The sequence below is a fragment of the Capricornis sumatraensis genome, chromosome 2 (assembly GCF_032405125.1).
Source record: "Capricornis sumatraensis isolate serow.1 chromosome 2, serow.2, whole genome shotgun sequence".
NCBI lineage: Eukaryota > Metazoa > Chordata > Mammalia > Artiodactyla > Bovidae > Capricornis > Capricornis sumatraensis.
The window spans coordinates 175,708,619-175,731,478 of NC_091070.1; the positions used below are offsets into that span (position 1 = coordinate 175,708,619).

General features: G+C 36.1%; 1 protein-coding gene across 2 annotated transcripts in view; it reads right to left on the minus strand.

Annotated features, from left to right (window-relative positions):
- LRRC7 (leucine rich repeat containing 7) overlaps positions 1 to 22,860 on the minus strand; it is a 496,743-nt gene that overhangs the window by 80,546 nt on the left and 393,337 nt on the right. Inside the window, exons 18-22 of one of the 2 annotated variants that reach the window (XM_068963773.1) lie at positions 20,323 to 20,434; positions 19,932 to 20,112; positions 16,608 to 18,288; positions 12,620 to 12,760; positions 845 to 964 (exon numbers count right to left, since the gene is read on the minus strand). In XM_068963773.1, coding sequence (XP_068819874.1) covers positions 845 to 964; positions 12,620 to 12,760; positions 16,608 to 18,288; positions 19,932 to 20,112; positions 20,323 to 20,434 — 2,235 coding nt within the window. The remainder of the gene's footprint in view (positions 1 to 844; positions 965 to 12,619; positions 12,761 to 16,607; positions 18,289 to 19,931; positions 20,113 to 20,322; positions 20,435 to 22,860) is intronic. The other variant, XM_068963774.1, reaches the window with a different exon arrangement.

Below are 22,860 nucleotides of genomic sequence, written 5' to 3' on the forward strand. Positions count from 1 at the left end.
GATTAAAATAACACCTTTTTGCTTTTTCCTGATTGATAAAAAGTTCAGTTTTAATATTAATTTACTCTCCCAATTGCTTTTATTTTTACCATACTTTTGGTATTGTGTTATCCATCTTTTCATATTTTTTGTAGGAGTTTTAAAAAATATATTCTGGAATATTAGTCTCTTGTCCTACATATATGTTGCAGTTATCTTCTCGGTTAGAGCTTTCTTTTTACTCTGTTTATGGTGATTTAACATGAAGTATTATAATCACCTACTTATCACTCAGCCTATCTCACCAGACTAACAGGTTCTAGAGGTAAGACACCACACTATATCTTATTCATTTTTGTGCCCTAACATCTAGCGAGACCTCAACACAGTAGTGCTGCTTCATACATACAGTTGCTCATTAAGTGTTTAATGAATGAATGACAGGATGAATGAGTTGCTATGATTTTACAGGTGATGAATCAATCTTTTAGTGGTCAAATTTCATTTTATACAAATTGGTTACACTATGCTGCTGAATCTGAGCTCAGAAAGTATACACTACACAATTTCCTGTACTTGTACTTCAAAGGTGGGTGTCAGGCATTAATAAGAGGTGATACATTTTCAGAGTGATGGCAGGATGTTGTTTATAAAAATTCATTACTAGCTCTGAACATTTGGCAATATTCACTTTTCATTTTTTTCAACACACTTAAAACAGTTAGCCAAACTCCCTATTGTAGGATAGTATTTAGCCTAAATTTATCACAAAGTTAGAAATGATGTTAAGACACAAGATATGGAATACATATTACAATGGATATGCAAGGTTCATGGTTTGTGTCATTAATTTGAAATTGGTTACCTTTTTAGTAATGGTGTCCGGAGGTACATCCCGCCTCCCAAGAGGATAAGGATTCCATTGGCCACTAGGAGATACATCTTCTTGTCCATTGTCTAAAATGTTGCTTTGCTGGGACGGGGTCTATTGCAAAAATGGTATGGCATTCTTTAGTGATGTAATAGAAGTTTATCATAGTTTTCTGAAAAGAGTCCCTAATGATTATGGTAAAATTACTTTTTTTTTAATTGCAGAAAAACATATATCCTAAACTGGAGGTATTTTTATCCACTATTTACTTGATAAGAATTGTAAATTAATAGCTTTTTGGAAGCAATGAGAAATTCAATTAAAATAACCATCTTAGAGTTATTTACTTAATTTTAAAGAGAAGTTTAAATTTGCAGTACTGGAATAAAAATAATCAGAATAAAATCAACCAATTGTTACAAACCACATTTATGGGGAGGGAGGTGGGAGGGGGTTTCATGTTTGGGAACATATGTAAGAATTAAAGATTTTAAAATTAAAAAAAAAAAACAAACAAACAAACAAAAAAAAAAAGTTGCTTAAGTTACTTCTTTAGTATGATCTTAGCATTTAGAATATAAACTGAAACCATATAATACACAGTATGTAATTTCTAATATTCCAAACCATAATCTAAAACAAATTTTATAAAGCTGTACTGATTCTGGGAGAATGTGTCTTGCACTAATCTACAATGATGTTAACACTAGCATAGTGTGAGATTCATGTTACTATGACATTATCCATAGATCAGTTAGAGGAAAAACTAACACATCAAAACGTATTGGGCTGTTAGAATTTCAGTTTAAATAAATCATAATTGTTTTGACTCCAAATTTATTTGTGTAGATCATTTATACATTAAAGATTAAACTCTTCATATATATTTTATTTTTGGCTGGTTTACTGCTTATTATTTTTTAACAAATAACAATACTCCTGTCTCTGTTATTATTACTACTAGATATTTTGGGAGGCATTTGTAATCTGATCTAAGTAACAGAAGGTAATCATAAACCAAGAGAAAGACAGCCTCCTATGGAGGGCTACAGTAGTGGGATATTTTTCCTGTCGAAGCAGATTAACTTTTTGTATAGACTTTTTTTCTCCTCTAGCCTATAGGATATACAAGTATTGCCTGATTTCCTGGGGAATTCTTATGTGGTGAGATATTATAGTCAGTTTTTCTTATGCCATTTACCCCACATATTTTGGAGGATCCCTGTGGATACAGAAAGTCTGGTTAGAGAGTGTATGTGCAGTTCTTTGTGTGAAGAATTGTCCTCCAACCCTGGAACGAGAGAACTGGGCCATTCTCTTCATAATATGGTGCAGATACGCTGCTTGCCAGGCTTCATCCAGTTATACTGAGTGGTCCTAACTGTCCTCCTTTACAAAACAATTTTACAATGATCCTATCTGCATTTTGATTACATGCATTTTTAAAAAGCATTGCTTGGAACTGTTAAAAATAATATTTATTATGACAAAATTAATTAAAATTTAGGTGAAATTTTTCTGGGGTCTAGTGGATATAGTGAAAGTAAGGAAATAATTCAGTTTTCTTCTTGTATTTTGACTGTGTGAATTCCTTTTTCATGAGTATCAGAAAGTATGAAAAAAAAGAAAAAAGGTATTGAATTAAGGTTCCTGGGTTAGTTAGGAATGAATTCACCTGTGTTTGCTTGAAAATCAGATATAGGTTAACATATTTAAGAGGATTTCCCTGGTCGCTCAGATGTTAAAGCATCTCCCTACAATGTGGGAGACCCTGGTTTGACCCCTGGGGTTGGGAAGATCCCCTGGAGAAGGAAATGACTACCCACTCCAGTATTCTTGCTTGGAAAACCCCATGGATGGAGGAGCCTGGTAGGCTACAGTCCATGGGGTCACAAAGAGTTGGACACGACTGAGTGACTTCACTTTAACATATGTAACGTATATATTACTTGAAAATAACCAGACAGCTCCTCAATGACCATCTATCTGCCTGATTTCAAGCATTAATTTTTTAATCTTTATTTTTAGAGATTAGTGTTTGTACATGCCCATGCATAATTTTTCTAGCTAATATTATGACATACAATTTTTAAAATTAAGCAGTTAAAATACAATTATGCAGAGTGGGCACTACTGGACAGTTTTCTTTTTGAATTTTTAGTATGCATGTCGTTTCTGGTTTGATTTCTTTGCCAGTAAAGTGGGATTATAAATATGTTCAACTAGCTCGGTTTGTGGAACACAGAGTTTTTCAAAGTGGCCAGAATTAAGCACAAATAATCCTTTTTTTTCTCCATTTCATCCCCATCTTTATCACTATTTCCTCCACTAAACTTCTGTCAGCTGCCCCAACATGACTCTTAGTCACAGAGAACAACTGAAATTGCACGATTCTTTTTAATGTTAAAAAAGGCTAAAACCCTTATTAAAAATCCTAAGATCATGATGACATAGATTCTTCATTCATTTACCAATTAATCTTTCTCTTTTTAAAATTAGAACTAACAACTCCACCAATTTCAATATGTTACAGGGGCCAAAGAGGACATAAATACACAGACACACGAAAAAGAAAATGCTCTGAATAGACAACAAGAGTAAAGGAATTTCCTGAAAGCAATTTCCTTTATTCATTTCCAGAATGCTCTGGCTTCTTTGTTTCTCTTAAGTGAGACACTGGAGGAGTGACTTCAGTTTTCAAACGTGGAAATACTGTGAAAACATTTATTTATGTTTGGGAGGGAGGAACCCAAAAGAGAATTATGTATTGGGTTCACATTTTTTCTCAAAAGGAATGATTATAGCTATTTGCCAAAAAAATACTTTCAATAAAGTGCTCCTGAACTGTTCAAAAATGCAGTTGTTAAAATTTTATGAAATGTTAAAAGGAGCAACCAAAAAGTGTAGAAAGAATAATGAGGCTATAATTTATTATTTCAAAGAACATAACCAATTGAGTTCAGTTTTCATTCAATTATTTTTAGTATCACATTTGAGTTATTTTCTTTAGATACTTTAAAAGATTAAGAATTAGTCTTTTCCTCACCACATATAACCAATTAAACATAAAATATGTGGAGAATCATCACAATATAGCATTTCTTCAGCTTCTAAATTCTGCAGATCCTTAATATTTCAAAATAAAAGAGAAAATGGTCAGTGTGATTTATTTAAAAGTCAGAAATTAAACTTAAGAAATTCAGTAATGTTAGAAAAAGTTTTGCTGAACAGACACTAGTCCAAAAAATGACTGCAAACATTTGCAGATTTAACATTTGTGATTTTGACTGCTGCGAATGATCACAAGCCTCCACTGGAAGAAGTAATTTCTGATTTTCCTGAGACACAATGTGTATGAATATATGTTTTTGTGTGTCTATATATCTGTGTATGTACAAGCATGTATATGAGTGTATGCATGCATGTGTGTGTATGCATGCCTCTATGTGAGTATATGTGTATGTACAGGATTCGCATATATGAGTAAATGGGCTTAGCTGCTCCTGAAGGTTTGCTCTTGACTGTTAATTGCATTAATGTTAAGGGCATTGCAAGCTTGGGAAATTAACTTACGGCAGTTAGCTGGAAGAATTATATCAGAGTAGTATTAGAATTTGGCACTTTGCAAAGTTCTTGGGATATATTACTTAAGAACTCAAGGATTATTTTGCTTAGTAATTGGCACATAGTTCACAAAGGCACACAGTTAAAAACCGTGTTGAAAACAACTTTCTCCAAAGTATTTTCAGTGAAATTATTGTTATATTATTCTTTTTCTGAAAAAAGTAGGTCATAAAGACAAATATACATCAAGCTTGAATCTACATCGTTATGATTTCACAGATCTCAGTCTGAAGATGGTAATGGAATATCCAGATGATCTTTAAGCTATTGTTTCATTATAATGGTGAGGAAGCATCTGTATGAGTACAAGATTATTTTGGTAGTTTTTGTCACTGTCTATGAGGAATTATGTGGATTTAAAGCCTGAAGGATTTTTTTCGTAGTTATAAAGATAAGTGAATCCTTCCTGAGTGATAGGTAGCCAATAATAGATGCAGCAAAATCAAGAGAAACTATAGGCATAAATTAACCCAAGGTTCTACATAAATCTTGCTTTGCTTTCAGCAAACAAAACAGAACTGGAATTAAATAAATAACCCTTGGAACTCAGATGAATGAATACATGTTGGATACTGGAACTATCTGATCCTGAGTAATGTGCATATATCTATAGGAAAGGACATTAGAAATTTAAAGAGTTTACGTGCAAACGTTCCCTAATTCAATGATAGTAGAATGAGTATCAACTAATAAAACAGTGAGGTCATTTTTTTCCAGGCAAAATTATATTAAAATATTATTTAATACATTTTTCCATGATTTCAACTTCTCTTCCCCTGAAATTATAATTTATATTAGTGTCTGCTTCAATAGCCAATAAGTAGTAGGAGCTATGGAATAATATTATGGTGGTAGAAGTTAAAAAAAAAACAAGAAAAAAATTATCTATTTCTCCAGTGCAGAAGAGACCACACTATGTATATTGGCAGCCAGACACCTGCAGATAGGGTGTTGGAAAAGGCAAGTTATTTCTTTCCTAGGCTTGCATATCTCTGGAGCAGCAGTAGCATGGATGAGTAACTTGCAGTTTTCTTAGGTTCATAACCTTTTATTGCTACCAAACATATTTCTTGGTGATACTGAGTGCTCAGGAAATGCAAGCATATGTTGAAGAGTGGAAGGTAACTACTAGCATTTATTAAACTCAGCTAAATAAGAAAGTACTGTTTCTATAGCCCATAGGGGATGATTTGGGCTGTGATATATTTTGGATTAGTTAATACATTCTATTTGCATATTCTTTTGTGTTTCCTATTCTATACAATGGTGATAATACTTCCATTTAGGGTTTTTGGTGAGGGTTGTGTGAAAAAATGCATTTAAAGTATCTCATGGTACTAGGTACATATTTTCAATAAATCCTAGTCTTATTCTTCTCCTGTCAAGATATCTATTTTTTCCCACCATTAATGTGGATAATAAAAATGACAGTTTGAACTGACATTTTGCAATATTATATTTCTTTTGATAACATAAAACTTCAAGACATTAACTAAGCTCATTTACAACAGAGCACATCCAAAGAAGCACACTGAACCATCAATAAAGTCATAGAAAGCTACCTTAAATGCTTTTTGGAGAGGCAGTTATAAATGAGAAATGAATAAATGAATGAATAAATGAATACATAAATAAAGACAGAATACTAATAATTTATAATTCAATAGCACATGTGTAAGTCTTACATGTTCTGGTAATAAGTACTATGAAATCTTTTAGGAAACTAGAATAAGCTTCAAAAAATGAAAATATTAAAAAAGAAATTAAATTTATCAAACTAATTTTTATGATTTTTATTTGCATTCTGTTAATATCAAGAAATTCTATAAAGTTACCATAGAAACTGTAATTTACTCTTTACAGTACAGAAAGCCTATATTTAGTTTGTAATCCATGCAAAATGTATAATACTAGACTTGGAATATAAGAAATATAAAAAAATAGAAATATTCAAAACATGTATCAAAATCTGGGAGTGCCTTTTCTTTTTATCCACTTAAATATTCATTGTTTAAATGCTTTATTAAGTGCAGAGTTCTTTAATCTTCATCAACAGTTATATCCTCTAACTAGTTTATTACAAGTTAGCTTAAAAGAAAATTTGGGAAAAAAAGAATTAGACACATTTTGGTAGCCTTAAAAAAAAAAATCAGCAAACCAAAAAAAAACCCAAATAAATTGCCGGATCAGGACTTCAGGTAGTATTAATACAAATAGCGTCTTTTTGTCAATTACCATGAGGGAGTAGAGAGGTAGCAATCACACAAAGGTGCTCTCTTTGGGTATATAACTTGCAAAAAGACAATTTCAGTGTAACAGAAAAAATACAAAAGGATTCTCCTTTCTCCTAATTACAAGAAGTTAAGTCTTGCCAGCAGAGAGTGTGGGGAAAGGGCCTGGATCTCAGCTTCCAAATATTCCCTGGCAAAGGCACCATCTATAAAAAATGGATGCTTCAATTCCCTATCCAGTGCTTAATTGGCAATACCTGAAAGCATTCATTTCAGTTTCTTAGGACACTTCATTCATTCTCTCTAGGACAACTCAGTGTCATTTACCATAGCACATAAATAGAGAGGCAGTATTATCATTCAGGGATTTTATGAATAAAAGGACAGCTCCAGTATTTCCAAGGGAAAATAAACAGTTTTGTTAATTTTGCCTATTGAAAATGTTTATATTTTGATCTTACTCTATATTTTAGTGCAATTCTCATGGCTAACAATCATTTAGAGGCCCTCATGATATTTAAATAGCTGATGCTAATATTTATTATCTTAAGTGCTAAGGTGAGAGTGTCATCTGATATTTAAATAGCTGATGCTAATATTATTATCTTAAGTGGTAAGGTGAGAGTGTCGTAATAGATTTTTATATATTTGTAAATCAAAGGAAAATAATTTTTGCCTATCTCCTTTCCTGGTGAGAAGAGTTCCAGGAAATTGAGCTTCAGTCATAGGACTGATTATCAATGGGTCAGTGGAACCAGAAGGGAGACTCTGAGAGATTGTACCTTAAGAAAGGTTAACCCTAAAGTTTCCCAGGAAAATCAAACAAATTTTATAACTAATAAACTCTGTGGGAGAGATGTATCTGAGCACAAAGGCAAAAGGGCAGAGACCAAGGTTGGAAAGAAAGGAGTCCCTGGAGTAATTTTGAAACTGATTAAGCATCCGGTACATACACCTGATAATGTTTTGTGATAGTAGCAGGGGAGGAAAGTTGTCCAGATGCCTAAATACCTACATTTTATAGGCCTTAAAGCAATCCTTTGGATCATATAATAGTTTGGGGGCAACAGAGTAGCAACCCTGTTTCTTTTCCATCCTTGCCCTCTCTCTTCTGTTGTTGTTTTTGGTATGAATGAAAAGTGTCAGTTGCTCCGTCGTGTCTGACTCTTTGTGACCCCATGGACTGGAGCTACTCTGTCCGTGGGATTTCCCAGGTAAGAATACTGGAACAGGTAGACATTTCCTTCTCCAGGGAATCTTTCCAACCCAGGGATTGAACCTGGGTCTCCCTCATTGCAAGTGGTTCTTTACCAACTGAACCACCAAATAATAAAGTATTAGTGATAATTCGTTTTGAGATAGGCTATTTCAATACTTGATATTCTTTTTTGATGCGAAGCTGGATGGCAGCATAGTAATTTATTTATATTGAAGTATAGTTGATTTGGGGTTTCCCAGGTGGTAAACAGCCTGCCTGACAATGCAGAAGACATGAGGGATGTGGGTTCGATCCCTGGGTTGGGAAGATCCCCTGGACAAGGGCATGGTAACCCACTCTAGTATTCTTGCCTGGAGAATCTCACGGACAGAAGCCTGGCAGGCTATAATCCACAGGGTCCTGGGTTGGACATGACTAAAGTGACTTAGAACACAGGCGCCATAGTTGATTTACAATATTACGTTAGTTTCAGCTGTATGCAAAGTGATTCAGTTCTACATATGTGTGTGTGTCTACATACATATATATTTCAGTTTCTTTTCCATACTTTTTTATTCTTGGTTTGCAATTTAATAGAGTTTCCAAAGAGAATTCCTTTAGATCATCTCTTTGCCCAATTGGGAAGTTTGCAATATCTCCAAGTATTATAATTCTGCAACATTTCTGTTACAGATCATCTTGTTGCTGTTTAGTTTTTAAGTAGTGTCTACTTTTGTGACTCCATGGATTGTAGCCCTCCAGGCTCCTCTGTCCATGGAATTTCCCAGACAGGAATACTGGAGTGGGTTGCCATTTGCTTCTCCACAGGATCTTCCTGACCCACAGATCAAACCAGCATCTCCTGCATTGGCAGGTGGATTCTTTATCACTGTGCCACCAGGGAAGATCTGTGCCATCCATAGATCATCTTAGAGCTACAGTAGAATGGGAAAGACTAGAGATCTTTTCAAGAAAATTAGAGATAGCAAGGGAATATTTTACACAAAGATGGGTACAATAAAGGACAGAAGTGGTATGGACCTAACAGAAGCAGGAGATATTAAGAAGAGGTGGCAAGAATACACAGAAGAACTGTACAAAAAAGGTCTTTATGACCTGGATAACCATGATGGTGTGATTACTCACCTAAAGCCAGACATCCTGGAGTGTGAAGTCAAGTGGGCCTTAGAAAGCATTATTACAAACAAAGCTAGTGTAGGTGATAGAATTCCAGCTGAGCTATTTCAAATCCTAAAAGATAATGTAAAAGTGCTGCACTCAATATGTCAGTAAATTTGGAAAATTGAGCAGTGGCCACAGGCCTGGAAAAGGTCAAAGAAGGGTAATACCAAAGAATGTTCAATTGTACAATTGCACTCATTCCACATGCCAGCTAAGTAATGCTCAAAATCCTTAAAGCTAGGCTTCAACAGTACATGAACTGAGAACTTCTAGATGTTCCAGTCGGATTTAGAAAAGGCAGAGAAACCAGAGATCATATTGCCAACGTCCATTGGAACACAGAAAAAGCAAGGGAATTCCAGAAAAACATCTGCTTCATTGACTACACTAAAGCCTTTGACTGTGTGGATTACAACAAACTGTGGGAAATTCTTAAAGTGTTGGGAATACCAGACCACCTTACCTGACTTCTGAGAAATCTGTATGCAGGTCAAGAAGCAATAGTTAGACTGGACAGGAACAATGGACTGGTGCCAAATTGGGAAAGAGTACATTAAGGCTGTATATTGTCACCTGGCTTATTCAACTTATATGCAGAGTACATCATGTGAAATGCTGGGCTGGATGAAACACAAGCTGGAATCAAGACTGGTGCAAGAAATATCAATAATCTCAAATATGCAGATGACACCACTATAATGGCAGAAAGCGAAGAGGAACTAAAGAGTCTCTTGATGAAAGTGAAAGAGGATAGTGAAAAACTGGCTTAAAACTCAGCATTCTAAAATCTAAGATCATGGTATCTAGTCCCATCACTTCATGGCTAATAGATGGGGAAACAATGGAAACAGTGACAGACTTTATTTTCTTGGGTTCGAAAATCACTGAGGACAGTGACTTTAGTCATGAAAGTAAAAGATGTTTTTTTCCTTGGAGGAAAAGCTATGATGAACCTAGACAGCATATTGAAGAGACATCGTGTTGCTGACAAAAGTCCGTATAATCAAAGCTATTGTTTTTCCAGCAGTCATATATGAATGTGAGAGTTGGACCATAAAGAATGCTGAGTGCTGAAGAATTGATGCTTTTGAACTGTGGTGTTGGAGAAGACTCTTGATAGCCGCTTGAACTGCAAGGAGATCAAACCACTCTATCCTAAAGGAAATCAACCCTGAATATTGGTTGGAGGGACTGATGCTGAAATTGAAGCTCCAATACCTCAGCCACCTGATACAAAGAGCCAATTCATTTGAAAAGAACCTGATGCTGGGAAAGATTGAATGCAGGAGGAGAAGGGGATGACAGAGGATGAGATGGTTGGATGGCATCACTGATTCTATGGACATGAGTTTGAACAAACTCTGGGAGATGGTGAAGGACAGGCAGGCCTAGTGTGCTGCAGTCCATGGGTTTGAAAAGAGTCAGACACAACTGAGCAACTGAACAACAAGAATAGTTAATGAATCCATTCTATAGAGTACTCCAAACAACATCATAACATTAATACAGCAGCAAAGAGGTACTTAATTTATATCTGGAGAATAATGTACACAATGAGAAACAGTGTTTCAAGTGTATTACCATTTTTCAGGCACTGAAATGAAAGTCGCTCAGTCATGTCCAACTCTTTGTGACCCTATGGACTATACAGTCTGGAATTCTCCAGGCCAGAATACCGGAGTGGGTAGTCTTGCTCTTCTCCAGGGGATCTTCCCAATCCAGGGATCAAACTCATGTCTCCTGCATTGCTGGCGGATTCTTTGCCAGCTGAGCCACAAGGGAAGCCCTTTCAGGCACTGAATATGTGCATATTATTCTATAGACTGACAAGAAAACAGGGCAAAAAAACTAAGTAAAATAAGGGGCTGTCCATACAATAATTTCAAGGAGTTCAAGCAATAGCTTCTTTCATACCAAGACCTCTCTAATCTGCTCTTTGTATTCTGAAATTCTATCATTGTAACTTAAGGGTTTGATTTCTATTTAATTGACAAGCCCTCCAGGAAAGCTGTCTATTTAAGTTGGTGATAGCTCATCTGTTCCTTAGTGCAAATGAGTTTCAAGGCCCTTATGAACATTGGTTTTTATTTTTTAGGGCAGAGGATGAGCCCTGAGCATCTAAGAAGACATTAAGAACAGGCTCCATTAAAGGAGAGGCTCCAGTGAAAAGGGTCTTACTGATAGTAGTGTGTTGGAGCCAACAACACTCAGTCTCAATTCTGAGCTCAGTGACGTCAAGTTACCACTTTGAAATTTCTTAGAGAGCGAGGGTTCTGTCACTGACATAGGCACAGGCCACAGATTAGGCATTTTTCTTTCTGGAGAGACTTTTGTATACAATACTGGCTCTGCAACAGGAGACTGAGGACAGAGAAAATAACATAGAAATTCTCAATTAAGTCGGTTTTGTTTTAAGTGATCATGGGTGATTAAAGAAAAAAAGCTATGAACAGAAATGTTTTGCTGATTTTATGACTCTCCTCAGAGTAGGAAGCAAAGTATCCAGAGTTAGGGACTGTTATTAAGACTAATTTGACAATAAAATATGAGTTTGAGGTCTTTTGACATTCATTTTGCTGGGAGGGTAGTTTGTTTCATCTGTTCATTAATTGATTAAGAGAAGAGAGTTTGGAGGCTACTATCATTTTATTATCCTTACTTTGACATTGCTTTTTTAATAAAAACTTACCAGGTTAATGACTACATTAACAATATAGTCATAATGGCATATTGTGTGAAAATGACTCATTAGTTTCCATTGAAATGCAATTAAGACAGATTGCATTAGTCAATTTAAACAGGTATAATGGACATTTTCTGTTTTGCCTGAATAAAACAAGCAGAAATGGTCCTCGGACAATGGAAATATTTTCTCTTATCATATATGCCCTTTCAAATGAGTCTACATTTTCATTTTAAACCATGTCAACTTGCTACTTTCCCATTAACCTAGGATGAGTAAAAATTTGCTAGTTAAGCCACAAATTCGTTTCCCATGTTTTACTTCTGTGTAATATTTCCCACACAAAAAATGGACTAATGAAGCTTTTAGAAGTGCTAATGACTTAATTGTCATTCTAACCTAGGGCTCTAGGACTTTTCCAACTAAAATCCAATCATAATTTCTTTTTCTGTTCTCAGAATGCATCAGTAAGAGAGTATAGGACTATCTCCAAAAAGTTAAAAAAAAAAGTCAACATGTGTATATATACATATACACACACACGAAAGAAAAGCAAAGAATAAAAGAAAAAAAAATGACTAATAAGAAAAATGAGCCTTAAAGCAACACAAGAAGCCATGTACCTGCTCAATCCAAAAAGCAAAGCTGTTAAGTAGGAACCTAATAATCAGTCTAGCTATCAATATTCATTGAGCAGCTAAGAGTAGGGGCTCTATATTATTTGCCCTTATGCTTTTTGGACTCCTGACAGTCTGTAAGCAGGATTGTACGTACAGCCTAAACACATTACGTGAACAAACAACATTAATTGGCTTTGGTATGCTGACACATGTAGGGCAGTCCATACTTACTTTCTGAAGAGGTAGTTCTTGTAGATCAAATTTAGACTTAGTCTGCAAGTTTAAAGTCATGCTTCTGCTTGCATGCATTGCTGAAATACCTCCATAGGGCAGCATGCCAAGGTTAACTGTGTTGTGTTTGTAAGCAGCATTCTGAGTAGAGGAAATAATCATGTGACAGGATGTGAACACATGCTCAACAAACTGATTATTACATGAACATGTTTAAATTTATAACATTTAACTTTATGCAGGCAAACGGTAACTTTCTTTTTTAAACATGCACTTGATCAGACAGAAGCATACAGTAAACAGTGTTAGTTATGAACATAATGAGTACCATCCAAAACTACAGAAAAGACAAAAAAGCAAAGATAACATTCTGTTTTACATTGTTGCTATCTCATAGGCATAGAACCTATCTTTTATATATCATGATTGTAGTGATTCTGGACGAATGTTTATCAGTAGTGATCTATTAATTCAAAAATTTCAAACAGTGAGGTCTTAAATATTGTCAGCTGCAAATCTCATGGTCTCTTTCACATTGTGAGATTAGCATATACAAAAGACAAACACTAGCTTCTAATTCTGCCTTAAAACTAATGCCCTGCGAAGTTAAAGTGAAAATCAGTCAGTTTTTTTTTTTTCTGTCTTATAGGTATAATTATGGCAACTCAGGAAAAGAGCTGGTCAAAAAGTCATTCAATCTGACCAGTGGATGATTGAATTTATTAATTTAGTTAAACTACTCATTTTGTATGTGAATCCAAATATTCTCTTTTGTTGTTTCTTAAAAATTACATTTTAAACTGATGAAATTTCATAATGAAACTAAAGGAACTATGCTTTGAATTATTAATGCTATTTATCTGATATACCTAAACATTTTTAGAATATTCTAGTGATATCTGCACTGCGGCTACCCTTCAGTAAGTGCATCTGAAGTTATTCCAAGTGGTTCAGTTTTTTTCTACAGAACTTCATTTTAAAATTAAGTTATTTTGCATATCTTGTCATCAGATGGTTTTCATCAGTATGATCTCTACTTTCCGCCTATCATGAAAATACAATAACTGACAGCATTTGGCCCTTTTAATTAATTTTAAAAAATCTATTGAAGTTAGTACACTTTTTAAAACTGAATATTATTGAACATTAGCAGGAGACAGTTATTATTCTGACAGTTATTATTGCATTATTTGCAAAGTAATGATTTTTAGGATCAGAATTTTGTCAACTGAAAGACGATTACACTCCTGATGGTGTGCTGTCAACCATTCATATTTGTTATGGATACCTGATTATTTCATTCAGAGAATTTTTTTCATTGTCACCATGCCAAAGTTGAGAAGGACACTGAACATTTCAATCTAGCACTTGAAGGATTCCTTAAGGTTTAAAATGACTTCAGTCTAGTGATTTCTCAGCAGCTATGGCAGAGTAGCAGTCTTAGACATATGGGTTCATGTTTTACTATCTCTCAGTCAAGTGGGGTTCTGTAGTGGAAGCACGAGCCTTGAGATCAAACCAAAGGAGAAAACAAGCACCTTTAATCTATGGCAGTACTCAGAGCTGCCTCTCCAAGGTCAACACCAAGCAAGGTCTTTAACCAACATTATGTAGAGCTGTTAAGCTTATCCAATGTCCAAGATTCTAGGCAGTTCTCTTTTATAAGGAATGGACAAAGATCTTGTAGTTTCCAGTGTAACTGTTTGATTCCCAGAGTTCAAATCACGCAACTAAATTTTACTGGGAAGGAAGCAAGCTGTGCCTGGTGCAATCTCACTTTGGGCAAAATGTTAAATACCACAATACAGAACTATTTTTACATAATAAGTCTGTGCTCCAGTACCCTGAATTTATGTTGTATGTAAGTTTTAAGTAAGATACAACCTGAATAACTCAGCAACTTGATTGAGAGAGGGAAGAAGTTACTCAGAGAAAGGAGTAAGAGCTTTCAGGATTTGATGGATTGAAGCAGTATTCTAAGGTAATTTACTTTCTTTGAATTAAATGAGAAGCTATTGAACATACATTGAAATTGCTCTGAAAAATGAAAGACAAACTGAGGAAATTATAAACAGACAGGGGATATGTGAAGACTAATTAAAAAGGGAGGCATTGTCACAACAAGGGAAAATACATACAAATTTACTTTTAGTTATTTGCATCTGGGATGGGCGGGGTCTCTAGAATTCTGCTGATCTAAATCCCCTTTCTTCAGTCCTATTTTCCTCCCTCCAAATTCCTGCTCCAACTAGGGAAGATGCCTACTTTACAGCAGCTCTGATCAAGGGAAATGAAACATTTATCTGGGAAACTAGTAAATAAATGATAGTACCAAATGCTTAAAATTTTGTCTTTTTTTTTCATTATCTATTTCCATTCACTCCTTTGTTGCCTCAATTTACTAGTCATTGTATATATGCTCCAAAAAGCTTCTGATAACCTTTCTCGGCTAGTTCATCTTACCCTGTTATGTATGGTCGTGTCTACACAAGGCCAGAGTTCCCAAACTGTACTGTTTTATTTGGCCCCAAATATTTTCGCCCTCCAAGTTATCTGTCTACATGGAGGGTAAAACTTGAAGTAAGGCATGGTGACAACCGACCAGGTGTCTCCCACTGACACCAAGTCATGAGGCTTTGATGAGGCTCCCTTCAAAGGGACTGAGCACATCTATTTGAAACAGACGTTCTGATGAAATATTTTGCAAGGCAGAACCAGTTTCCACATTGAGAAACTAACACCCACACCCACATTTATTAGCTCACTCTTTTCTTATTAATAATTGTTTTTCTTGTCATGTAGACACGACCTACAAACAATATAATTATTTTAAAAGAGTACACCTGAAAACATAAAATTCACATTAAGAAAATATATAATAAATGCAATGACCTATGCTTTTAATAGTTTTAACTAAAACTACTGAGTGAAACATTCTAATGGTATATTATTACCCAGATCCCCAATTTACACTGAGCGTTGAAACCTAGAAAATCAGAACAAAAAGCCCTATTTTCACAAATTAGAGTTTTAAGATTCTAAGGTCAATGCAGTGTACAGAGCCCTCTACACCAAAGCTACAAAGTACACTCAGTGGTGACGGTCAATTGATCATAGTTCTAGAAAATGAAATACCAGATTTCTCTTAGAGAGATATAAACAGCAACAAGAATATAATTCAGGCCTTATAGAAATGTTTTTTTACTCTCTTCAATTACTATGCATTCTGTGATTTATTGTGATTCAATTTTAACTGAATTGGGATTATTTTCCTCTTTTTTGCTGCAATATACACACACTAATTTGTATGTTTATAGTCTTCATAAAGACATCATCTATTTTTGTTGTCTGTAGTATGATTAGAATTTAAACATTTCTTTCTATATGAAAACCAACATTCTAAATGGCAGGACTTTCATTAAACAAAGTAATGTGTGGGAGGGCATTCAATCTCTGCTTATTTTATTTTTCTGTTTCTTGCTGGGAAGATTATTGCTCATTAGAAGTAACAACTTTAGGAGTCCCATAGCAGTAACTATATGCGGATTTTATAAACAAATTAGGTCTGACTTCAGTATATGTGAGTCTGTGCAGAATGGAGCAGAATACTCACTTTTTATAGATTCAATAAAAATAATTTTCTCTAGGTCACTAGAGAACAGTTTCGTGTCCTAGGAGAGGCATTTTGCCCTCATGGCTAGAAAGCAATTGAAGCACCATCCCATATAACAGAGTTGAATTCTTTCTCACTAACCACTTTTAGGATAGTTTTGGTAAATAATTGACCTACAAGTTATGAACTCTCGAAGAGCATTAAATAGTATCCATGAAAAACTATTATGATCAATTTCCCCACATATAAAGATAAATAAAATGCTCATCATCTATTCATTCATGTAGTTCATGCTTCACTACATGTGCTCAGAAATGCCAATAAAGTAAAACTAAAGGCAGGAGGGATATTCTTACAGAGAAATGCCAAACATACCCTGTCTAACCTTCTAGCTTCTATATGTCTAAGCAGCTGTTGTCTCCAGTCTGCAGGCATTTTACCACAGCTCTCCTCTCCCTTGACAGGAGTGGGCCTCGTCTTTATATCACTGTTATCTGATGGCTTGTCACCATAGTTACCCAAGTTATAGTCAGATGGTATTTTTTCCAAAAGAGCTGCCATAGTAGGCCTAGCTGAAACTGGCCTGGTTTGGGAGGCACCGTAACTCTCTGTACTGTAGCTTCTTGCAGACAATGGCCTCCTTTGGGTAAGGTTTTTAACTGGAAAACTTCCCGCCTGAGCTTTCACTTCTTGATATGAAGGGTGTTCATCTTCATACCTGCCATTCCTTTTCAGGAACTGGGACTCAGTCACTGAAACGCTGCTTTGGCGATCCAGACCACCCCTATACGGAGGTCGGCCATACCTATCACTCGGAGTTAGCTCATGAGGTTCACTGACCCTTCTAAACATGGCCATTTCTGTAGAGCTCGCCAGGGAGTCAGCTCTTCTCAAGAAGCCTGCCCTGGCGCCTTGACTTGCAAACTGGGCATTGACCACAGCATCTTCATTAACAGATGGCTGAGAAAATGAAAACATTTGCTCCACTGGTGGGTATCCTCGGTAAGCTCGAGGACTAACCAAATCCTTGGCGATGTTTTTCCCGGGTTGTTGCACGTACTCAGAATTGTGTTGAAAAGGGGGCGGTATCCTCTTTTCCGCTTTAACTTCCACTGCTCCTTGGGGATTGAAGCTTTGGTCAAACTGATAGACTTTTTTGGTCATGGATGCTTTCTGTTGTTGAGGCCCTTTACTGCTTCCGTAGGTGAGCATCTCATCATCCAGCATCGGGACTGACTGGCTTCGAGACATACTGGTCATACCATGCTCTGGTCCCAGCATTTTGTCAGGTCGTTCATGACTTCCTAAGTGATCACTCCCAGTAGCATAGTTTTCTAATGGTATATTATAAACCTTGTATGTACCAATGTCAATCTCATCGATACTCTGTGACTTTTTGAATTTATTGGACTTGATATCTTTCATTAGTGGGGAAAGCCTCTCTGTGCTTTTGCTAATCGAAATAACACCTTTAGAAGAGTCTGGGCGGCAGTGGATTTGAGAAAAAACATTACTGAGACTCCTGTTGGGATTAGAATCGTGATACTCCCATGGTACTCCTGGAGAAAAAGGACTAGGGATTTCAGTAGCTTCTTTTATATGTTCTTTCCTTTCAGGCAATGGGCTGGTGGTAGGAGTTGTCTCTAATTTGGAAGGGAAAGCAGTCCTGTCTTCAAAAGGACTAGGGGTTCTGGTCCAATTCTGCCAAGGATTGGAAGGAGGCACTTCTGTTTCTGGTGTGTGTCTGTGTGTAGACTGCTCAAGTTCCAGGGGAACACCAACAATCCTATCCTGCCTAATCAAAGGCCTGCGTCCGTGAGAAGATGTGCTTCTAGCTTTCGAACTCAGGAGGGGATTATTGTTGGCATTCTCGCCTGTGGTCTCCTCGGCAACGAACCCCGTGTTATCATAATGGGAGCCATCGGTCCAGTTGTCTGTGAATGCGTCACTCATTGGCAGCCGGTCAGGACGCTGTGGTAGGTTCCCTGGGGGGACAGCCTCCCGCTGGCTGAGTAATGGCTTTGCATCAAGAGGCTGTGGGAAAGATTGTGCAATCCTGTGAACACAATGGGAAGAAGAAACATGAAAATGAGGAAGAGCTGGGTCTTTGCCAGAAAGAGAACAAGCAGGCAAGAATACCAGCATCCTTTGTTCAACTGATCATTCAGCCACACTTCACTTATGATTAAGAACAGTATTTTTATTTCATGTCCAAAAAAATTCACCCCTTTACCCTGATCTTTTATTTCTTCTCAGTTACCACCTTCCAGTACATATAGTTTACTTACCTATTATATTTATTGCACATTGCCTTGTGTCCTCTGCAGGATGTAAACTCATGAGGGCAGAGGTTTTATTTCTCTTCGTGCCTAACATAGTACCTGGCACATAGTAGGTACTAAGTACATATTTGTCAGATGAAGGAATGAATGAATAAATGAGTGAATGAAGAAATACAGAGATTTTCAGTAATGGTCCTGAAATCTGTCTGATAATTAGAACTACCTGATTCTTGGTCTCCATCTCTGGAATTTCTGATTCAGTACACTTCCAAATTATTGGTTGAAGGTACCTTTCTTATCACTTTTTGGTATATCAAATAAATTCAAATTGTCTTCAAATAATATATTTGAGGGGCAGGTATTGGAAGACATTAAATCCATTGTATAGTGGATGCATTCACATATCTTTTTCTAGAAGGTAAATTAAATTATGAGTTTTGGTCATTGGTATGTTTATTCCAGTGACCACAGGATCTCTAGATGATGCCCATTTTTCTAAGTTTATTTTAAACCATTTGCATACTAATCGTATCAAATTATATATCTTTTATTACAGCCTTTTAAGTGCTTTCACTAACTGAAAAAAAAAAAAAAGTGCATTAGAAGGCATTTTCCAAAAGTACCTAAATCAGTCTCAGCTTGTATGACAAATAATAAATTTATAAACTGAGTTAAATTTTTATCATTGGCATCAGTGAGTAGAAACAGTCATTAATATATTACCAAAGACTATATTGCAGATGGTATTGATATTATCAGTAAAATCTGCATGGAAGTCATTGATTATCTACAATTTTTATTTGCTATTTGTAGTGTGAAATATAGCAACAAGCTATAAAAAAAGGAATCAGAACTGGGCAAATGCTACTTCTCTGAGTCACTTTATTGCCCTCTATGGCTTTTGATCTTAATATATCTGCAAAAATGAAAGTAAAATAGAATAGAAGGCATTTTGGAAGGATTTAATACTTTTACTTACATTCTAACTTTCCCATGTGGTGATAAAATGATGATGATGAAGAGGCTGATGAAAAATTTATTGAGTTCACTTTGTACTCAGCGCTTAGTGCTTTCCATGCATTTTACTCTATTTTATAACACCATTTTGGATGGTGAATGCCCAGATGTGTCACAATTATGTAATGATGCAAACACAACTTTTGATTAATTATTTTTGGTTCTATCCTCTCAATCTGCTAATCTCTTACCATCTCTCCCATAAACAATGGTTTTGCTTCACAAAATGGGTTCATCCGCTCTTGGAAATCCCAGCAGGACTACATTTGCTTACCTGCCCCTTAGGTCTTCTATGCCATTCATGTGCTGAACACAATTCCCAAATTAGGAAGAGTCCATTTTTTAAAAAGTTGCTGAAAATAAGCATTTGGGGACAGAAGAGAGGGAATTCTAAACACACCTGTTACCCCACAAAGAATTATGTACTGCGTCTTTAGCTGTTGTCTGCAAGGACCCCATTTTAACCCGGGTGTTAGAGGATCCTGAGGAAGCCTGGGAAGGTGAGTAGTCTGAGTAAGTGCCTGAGGAAACACTGTTATTCAGACAGTGAGTTTTGTCAACTTCAGATTCATCAGTTGATTCTGAAATGTAAAGGGAAAAAATATTATAGTGCTATGAACATTGACAAGTATAAACAGAAAAGCAAGTATGACAAATAGCATACCAGTGAATGTCAGAAATACATATTACAAAATATTTCTATAGACTATGGTGTATCATAATTTACAACTGGTGATTCGTCATGCACATGCATTTGTGGCACATTTTCCACATCAGGTTCACAATGTTACCTTTTTTGTCCTTCCCTAGCAGAACAAGTTTGGGTGGGTACAGAGGGGTCTCAGCTAATGAAGGGTGAAGTTCCCCAATCCTCATTTCATTAGCTGGATGAACAAAAGAATCCTGAGAGATATAATAATACAGGACAAGGAAAGTAAACATTTAAATACTGGTTAACCAAGAAGGCAATATCTTTATTTGGCTCAGATATAATAGGACTCTAGAATCTAGTTCACTGTGGCACGCTAGGAGAAGTGAATCATACGTATCTCTAAGGTAAGCACTAAAATGTTTTTTTTTCCTAATTTAAATGAGTCCATTTATCCCTCAAACATTTTTTGAAAGCTATTTATATGTCTCACACTGTGCGAAGAACTGCAGAGTTTCCAAAGAAAGATAAAATGTCACCCATGCCCTGTGGGGATTTACAGTCTAGTTACGGAGTTAGATATAACTCATAAAACAAGATTGTATTATGATAAGTAATATATAAGTAATATAATATATAAGATAGAAGCATGTAAGAGTTCTAAGGGGTGAACTCTTTTAGAGTTCTAAGAGGAAAGTATACACTGACAAACTAGATTTTTTTTTGGATTATTAACAAAGTTAATGCACAATTGGGCCTATTTTAACCACCAATCTCTCTCTCAGTGCCTACTGTTTTCCAAGTGATCATCTCAGTTTCTTTGGTTATGTCATGCCTTCTTCCTAAGATTTCTTGTTTTCTCATGATCAATCTAGCCTGCTAAATCTTCACTCTAAATTCATTCACTGAGTGTAATGAACAACACTGGTATAAGAATATAACTTTATGACAAATAATCATATTAAAAAAACCAATGAATTTTAAACTTCTGTAGCAAATTTGGAAAACTCAGCAGTGGCCACAGGACTGGAAAAGGTCCGTTTTCATTCCAATCCAAAAGAAAGGCAATGCCAAAGAATGTTCACACAATTGCATTCATCTCACACACTAGCAAAGTAAAGCTCAAAATTCCCCAAGCCAGGATTCAACAGTAAATGAACCATGAACTTACAGATGTTCAAGCTGGATTTAGAAAAGGCAGAGCAACTAGAGATCAAATTGGCAACATCCACTGGATCATTCAAAAAGCAAGAGAGTTCCAGAAAAACATCTACTTCTGCTTTGTTGACTATGCCAAAGCCTTTGACTGTGTGGATCACAACAAACTGAGGAAAATTCTTGAAGAGGTGGGAATGCCAGACCACCTGACCTGCCTTCTGAGAAATCTGTGCAGGTCAAGAAGCAACAGTTAGAACTGGACGTGGAATAACAGACTGGCTCCAAATTGGGAAAGGAGTATGTCAGGGCTGCATATTTGTCACCCTACTTATTCAGCTTATATGCAGAGTACAGCATGAGAAATGCTGGGTTGGATGAAGCACAAGCTAGAATCAAGATTGCTGGGAGAAATATCAATAATCTCAGATATGCAGATGACACCACCCTTATGGCAGAAAGTGAAGAACTAAAGAGCCTCTTGATGAAAGTGAAAGAGTAGGCTTAAAACTTAACATTAAAAAAACTAAGATCATGGCATCCAGTCCCATCAGTTCATGGCAAATAGGAAAAAAATGGGAACAGTGAGAGATTTTATATTTTTGGGCTCTGAAATCACTGCAGCTGGTGATTGCAGCCATGAAATTAAAAGATGCCTACTCCTTGGAAGAAAAGCTATGACCAACCTAGACGGCATATTAAAAAGCAGACACATTACTTTGCTGACGAAGGTTTGTCTAGTCAAATGTATGGTTTTTCCAGTAGTCATGTATGGATGTGAGAGTTGGACTATAAAGAAAGCTGAGCACCAAAGAATGGATGCTTTTGAACTGTGGTGTTGGAGAAGACTCTTGAGAGTCCCTTGGACTGCAAGGAGATTCAACCAGTCCATCCTAAAGGAGATCAGTCCTGAAGGCTCATTGGAAAGATTGATGTTGAAGCTGAAACTCCAATACTTTGGTCACCTGATGCGAAGATTGACTCACTGGAAAGGACCCTGATGCTGGCAAAGATTGAAGGGAGGAGGAGAAGGGGACGACAGAGAATGAAATGGCTGGATGGTATCACTGACTCGATGGACATGAGTTAGAGTAAACTCTGGGAGTTGCTGATGGATGAGGAAGCCTGTCCATGGGGTCGGAAAGAGTCAGAAATAACTGAGCAACTGAAATGAACTGAATTCAACTTATTATTCCCAATTAACCAGGTAGCAAGAGAACATTAAGAAATGCAAAAATACTAAATTTTCATTTTTCTAGGTATAAAAGTGGCTTGTTTATTCTCCTGAGTAAGTAGTGATATAAATTTATGCACAATAGTTCTCTGTCTGCTACCCTAGGTAGCTCTCAATTTCAAAATTCAGTTGCACACTTCTTTGATTAATAGTCTTTGTGAATTGGGTATTTGTTGCTGTGATCAAAAAATCAAGTGCCACCCAAAAATCAATGTGAAACAGAATTTAGAATTGTGGTATCCAATATTATTCCAAGGTTTGAGGTGGTAGGTGGTGTCTAAAAGGTGCACA